At 49.9% G+C, this 6,048-nt stretch overlaps 1 protein-coding gene across 1 annotated transcript in view; it reads left to right on the top strand.

Moving 5' to 3' along the window:
- Positions 1-6,048, top strand: part of GNL3L (G protein nucleolar 3 like) — a 24,754-nt gene that overhangs the window by 12,818 nt on the left and 5,888 nt on the right. The window contains exons 8-12 of the mRNA XM_007446473.1: positions 769-913; positions 2,943-3,030; positions 3,517-3,691; positions 3,778-3,920; positions 4,229-4,365. Of these exons, the coding sequence (XP_007446535.1) occupies positions 769-913; positions 2,943-3,030; positions 3,517-3,691; positions 3,778-3,920; positions 4,229-4,365 (688 nt within the window). The remainder of the gene's footprint in view (positions 1-768; positions 914-2,942; positions 3,031-3,516; positions 3,692-3,777; positions 3,921-4,228; positions 4,366-6,048) is intronic.

The following is a 6,048-nucleotide window of genomic DNA, read 5'->3' as shown; positions in this document are numbered from 1 at the left end:
TCCCTACACCCTTGCCAACATTTGATATCATTAAACATTTAAATCTTTGTTCATCTGGGAGAAACATGATATCTCCTTTATAATTTTTTGGCCTTTTTCATGGCAAAAATGTGATAAGCATCCTTTTTTAACAGCTTTCTTTCATTTGTGTTCCACTTCAAGGATATAGCTCCTTAATCTGTTTCTTATTAATAGATATTTAAGTCAATTCCTATTTTGAAGTACTGTGGTAGGTAAGTAAGGACAGAAGAAGAGCTGAAAGGGCATTGTAAGCAGAGGAGGTAGCATCAGGAGTAAGGAGATGGAGGCCGAAATGACCTTGACCTGTGTGAGGAATCAAGGGAAGGTAGACTTTATGTGGGCCAGGCACCATCTCTTCTCTCCACAGACAGGGAGGCAAATGTCCCCACTGTGTAGGTGAGGTTCACTGAGGCCCAGAGAATGAAATCAGAATTTGCCAGGCACACGCCTGTGAGAGGCAGAGCTGAACTCAAACCTGGCCTGCCTAGAGGCAAGGATGGTATCCTGCCCCTGCTGAGGGAGGCAAGAGACAGGCAGGGACAGAGAAGACTGGAGGTGCAAAGACAGTGGAAAAATAGGCCTTGTGGAAGCAGGGAAATGGCAGGTATTCAGGGCCTGTGTGAGAAGCCCTCTGCTTCAGGCTGGGGATCTCAGTGATCACAGGGAGGCGGCCCTGAATGTTGGAAATCTGAGCTGAGACCACATCTCCCACCTGATGCCTCTTCTATAATACCCCTCGTTTTCCAGAATCGCTGCAGTGTGCCAGTGGATCAAGCCTCTGAATCACTGCTGAAAAGCAAAGCCTGCTTTGGAGCTGAAAATCTCATGAGGGTTCTGGGGAACTATTGCCGCCTGGGTGAAGTGCGCACCCATATTCGTGTGGGCGTTGTGGGTAAGACCTTGGGGGAGGTCATGGGACCCAGGCTTCTTCCTTGTGCAGGGGCTTCATTGGGGCAAAGGATTCTGGGAACTTCATGTTACTTTTGTGTGGGGAGGAGAGGAACTGTTCAGGAAGGGTCTTGTGATTTGTAATTTGGATAGGTGGACGTGGGAAGGCATACTCAGGATCACCACCGTGGTTTGAGTGTTAGAACCATGGACCAAAATTGCAGGGCCGGGCTTGGAGTTGGCCCCATCTCATTCTGCCAGAGCTGTGGGAGGGAGGGGTGAACACCTCCCTTTCATAGGTAAGAACAGTGGGGCTCAGAGGAGGGAAAGGGACTTGTAGGGCTCAGCCCTGGGTGAGACAAGGCAGAGCTGAGGCTCAAACTTGGAACCCAGGATACTGAGGGAAGGCTGGTGGGAAGGGAACAGGGAAATTGAGAGAGGCAGAGATCCGCAGGGAGAGGAAGTGAAGCTGGACACTGAGAAAAAGGTATAGATTTGCATACCTGAATAGACACAGAAGATTTGGGAAGCCAAATGGTGGGATTGGTGGGGAGTGGAAAGGGAAGACAGATGTGAATGACAGAGGCATGCAGAGAGAGGGAGATATGATCACAAAGAAGTGTGCACAGAGACTTGCAGAGAAACATAAGAGGGCTAGAGACCCTCCCATGTAAGTAGAGAGGCAGACATGCATACCCAAGGAAAGAATGAGTGAGTCAAACACAGGGATAGAGAGATTCAGAGGGAGTAACACATAGAAAGAGGCAGGAACAAAGATGCAGACACAGAGGAATGCACCCCCAGACCTATGCACACATACAGATCCACAAACACCTGTACACATCCACATGTATGGAGACATGTACAGACCCAGAGGCAAAATACATGCAGACCAAGCTCTTCCCATACACTCACCCAACTCTGCTTCCCCTCCCCAATCAAATAGAGCCACGGAGAGACACGTGCCCGGATACACTCGACCCTCAGACATAGTCACGCCCCAGAGTCACAGAGACAGATACACGTCTATGATGAGATGGATATATATGTATATATAGAGAAATAGAGACACAGAGGGCATTAGGGAGGCACAGAGAAAAAGAGACACAGTGGAACACGTACGGAAGGACATACATGTAGAGAGACAAGCCCATGGAGAGAAGGAACATGTACAGAAAGAGCTGAGAGGAGTTGACATAGAGGGAATTACAAAGAGGCAGAATTGGTGGGGTGGGGAGAATTAGAGAGAAAGGACAATGGCCAGAAAGATACAGTGAGACAAACCGGCAGAGAAAGAGGTGCTTAGATACACAGAGATACACAGACAAAGAAAGGTATGATAGAGAAAAAGATGGAGTGAGAAAGACAGAAATGGGAAAAGCAGTGGTATTTAGAATGAGAACAACCAAGAGACAGAAGATATACAGAGACTTCTATACATGAGGGATATATACACAGGCACATCTGTGAGGGAGCAGTACATGTGTAAGTTCTAGCACACAGAGAAAGAGAATGGTGGGAATGAGAGACCCAGTGAGGAAGAAATAGACAAGGACATCCATAGGCTGAGAGGTGCTCACAGATGCCCAAGCAAAAAAACATGCACCACAGGCAGAAAGCTGCTCAGAGACTGACATCTGGAGATGAGCTCCCCCCACCCCCTGCCAGGTGAATTATATACCAGGATGGATGGTTCTATCTTACAACATTTCCCAGTGTCCACCCTCCACTGGATTTTGTCACAGAGGCCTTGCATTGAGCGTCTTTCCCAGGCTGTTTGTAGGTAGGAGGTGAGTGTCACATCTAGAGAGAGGGACACGTCTAGCCAGGTTGCTCACATATGGAGGAGAGGGGTAGAAAGGCCATGGAGGGGGTTGGTCAGGGCCTTGGATGGGAAGGCAGGAGGCCAGGCTCTGTTTTTGGCTCCCCCATGGCCTGGTCACACTGCCCCTGCCTGGGCCTCCCACATACAGGCTGTCCCAGATATTCTTGAGGACCCTTCCTGCCCTGAGCCATCTGCTGCTCCTTTGTAGGCCTTCCCAATGTTGGGAAAAGCAGCCTGATCAATAGCCTGAAGCGCAGCCGTGCATGCAGTGTGGGAGCCGTTCCTGGGGTCACCAAGTAAGCACCTGCCTGCTCCCCCACTTCACAGATCCTTCACCCTACCATTCCCCCAACTCCCACGCCTTCAGCCCCTGTCCCTTATCTTGGACCAGACTTTGATTCTTCCCTGGGCATGGGAGTCTCACTAATAGCCCTCATTTACCTGGCACACCCTGGCTGTGGGTCAGGCACCCAGCTGGGTGTTTCCCCCACTTAGCTCCTTGAAGCCTCCCCGACACCATGCAAGATTGGGCTCTGAATAAGCAGCTCCACTTCCTTGGTGAAGCAACAGGCTCAGAGAGTCAGAAGCTTGCCTGTGGTCCTGCAGCTCAGTCCCCGGTGGTGGAGGCTAGACTAGAATCAGATCCCATATCTCTCCACCTTCATCTGTGTGCCATCTGTCCCACCCCTTCTCTCAACTGGGTGCTTGGAGCCTAGAGAATGCCAGGCACATCTGGGCTTATCACCGTCCTGTGTCCTCATATCTCCCCTCTCCCACCCCAGGTTCATGCAGGAGGTCTACCTGGACAAATTCATCAGGCTGCTGGATGCCCCGGGCATTGTCCCAGGACCCAGCTCGGAGGTGGGCACCATCCTGTGCAACTGCATTCATGTGCAGAAGCTGGCGGATCCTGTGACCCCAGTGGAGACCATTCTTCAGCGCTGCAACCTGGAGGAGGTACGCGGGCCTCTTGGTTATGCCCTACCCTGCTCCAAGGGCCCTTCGTTCTTCCTCATGATTTTTCTTCTTCCTTTCTTCACCAGATTTCCAGCTATTATGGTGTCTCTGGGTTCCAGACCACTGAGCACTTTCTGACTGCAGTGGCCCACCGCTTGGGGAAGAAGAAGAAGGGGGGCATATACAGTCAGGAGCAGGCAGCCAAAGCTGTCCTGGCTGACTGGGTGAGGTGAGGAGGGGGCTAGGCGTAAGGGTGAAGCCTGCTGGGAGTCAGGCTCCACGAAGGGGATCATCTGTGTTCACTGCAGTGGCGGGGCAGCCTAACTTCTTGGGTAGAGAAGTCCAAGGCACCAGGTCACATCCTGCTTGGCAACTTATGCCCAGTGATTATCCAGCAGCTCAACCTCTTGTTCAGAAGCAACTGTCTGGGTTTTCTAGTTGACCCTCACTATTTGTGACCTGAGAACTCATTCTCTCTTTGACTGGTCATTTGTTGTCTTAATGAGATCACCAATTTCTTCCCACCTCCCAATTCAGTGGGAAGATCAGCTTCTATACACTCCCACCCTCCACCCACACTCTGCCTGCCCATCTCAGTGCTGAGATCGTTAAGGAGATGACTGAGGTCTTCGACATTGAGGATACTGAGCAGGCCAATGAGGACACCATGGAATGTAAGTAAGGGCGAGTAGGTTGGCCTGCCTGGCACCTGGTCCTGCCCTAGTGGAGCCACACAGACCTGACAACAGGTCCTACATTTGACCTCCCCCTGCTCTGGCTCTACTCTGGCTTGGGGAAAACTGTTTAACTAGCTTTAACCTTAATGTCTTTTCCCACAAGGTGGAGAATTATAATCTGGGTCACGGGAATATGGGGGTGGGGTGGGGTAGGGAGGCAGCTGGTTGTGGGCTCTTGGTAGATAGGAAAAAAATCAGCAAAGTACCTGGAACATGGTGAGGTATTTACGAAGTGTGAGGTTCCTTTCCCCATCTCTTGAGGCCTGGAGTGGACTGAGATACTCCTCTCAAAAACCCCTTCTCTCATTTTGCTCCAGGTTTTGTCACAGCCATTGCATGTCCATTTCTAGATTTTTACTTTTATCCACATTGGCAGGTGAGGCATCTGAGACACAGAAAGGTGATATTTGCTAAATGGTGCATGGTCATTGACAGGCAGACGTGGCATTCAAACTAGCTCTCTTGCCTTGTTTTGAAGATTCTCGCAACTCAGTATCTAAGTGGTTAAAAGAATGGACTGCCTGGATTAAAATTTGAGTTTTGTTAGTTGTGTGGTGCTGTACAAGTTCTTAAGCTCTCCATGTCCAATGATGTCATCTGTAAAATGGGGACAATAGCACCCACCTGATAAGATAGTTGTGAAGACTTATTTGATAGGTAAAAACACTGCCTGGCATATAGTACATGCTTGGTAAATATTAGCTGTTATTAAGATGGTTATTTGTTGAGGTATAGAGGTATTACTTTCAGAAACTCCTGTAGGAAGTTTGTTCTCTTCAGATACTCTACCATCTGCAGCTCTGGTTTATGGCTCCTTTCTTCTCTATCCCACCCAAGAAAGGTACCTGGTGATCTCCGGGCCTATCTGTGGACACTCTGGGGTAGTGGAGAATGCCTTGGCTGGCCTGGCTTCTAGTTACCCTGTTTCTCTTGAGGGCCAGTAGCTTTCCTTCTCTGGGCCTTTTAGTGTGCTTGGATTACAAATGAGGACAGGAGGCTTGCTTACCCCCATGTGGCTTTGGGCAAGTCAGCCCTTTTTCTGAACTTTGCTTTTCTATCAAGTGGGTAGTTGGGAGGAATTAGTGCTCACATTTTTATGATGATGCTTGACTCTGGCTGTGTGTGAGGGCAAGCAGGACTCTGGCAGTGAGAATGTACTTTGGCAAAAGACTGAGGTTCCGGAAATTGAGAAGAGGGAGTGGTTAATAGTGAGAATTTCCTAGTTGCCCTAGTGTTAAATCTTGAAGAGCGATTAGGGATTAGAGGCCCAGGGAAGGGGATGGGGCAAAGTTTAGAAGAGGTGGGAAGGTAGTGTGGGCCCAGGGCAATGGACACATTTGTGGTTTGCAGTGGAGACCAGCTCTAGGCAAGGCACCAGAGAGAGAGGGAGAGAGGCCCGGTCCTGGGAAGGGAATCCCAGTAGCTGCCATTTACAGAGCAGTGTCTCAGGCCAGTGCATTTCAGGTACCCTCTGCTGTAATTCACAGCAGCCCTTTGTTATAGGGCTTGTGGCATTCTCATTTTCCAGATGAGGAAGCTGAGGCTCCAAGACCAGCTCCCAGCAGGCGAGTACCCTACTGCAAAACCCACATCTTGAATCCTTTGTCATGTGGCCTCCCA

This window comes from Lipotes vexillifer, unplaced genomic scaffold (assembly GCF_000442215.2).
Source record: "Lipotes vexillifer unplaced genomic scaffold, Lipotes_vexillifer_v1.1 scaffold624, whole genome shotgun sequence".
Classification (NCBI taxonomy): Eukaryota; Metazoa; Chordata; class Mammalia; order Artiodactyla; family Lipotidae; genus Lipotes; species Lipotes vexillifer.
Note: the sequence above shows the minus strand (reverse complement) of the source record. Positions and strands in the feature narration are given on the sequence as shown.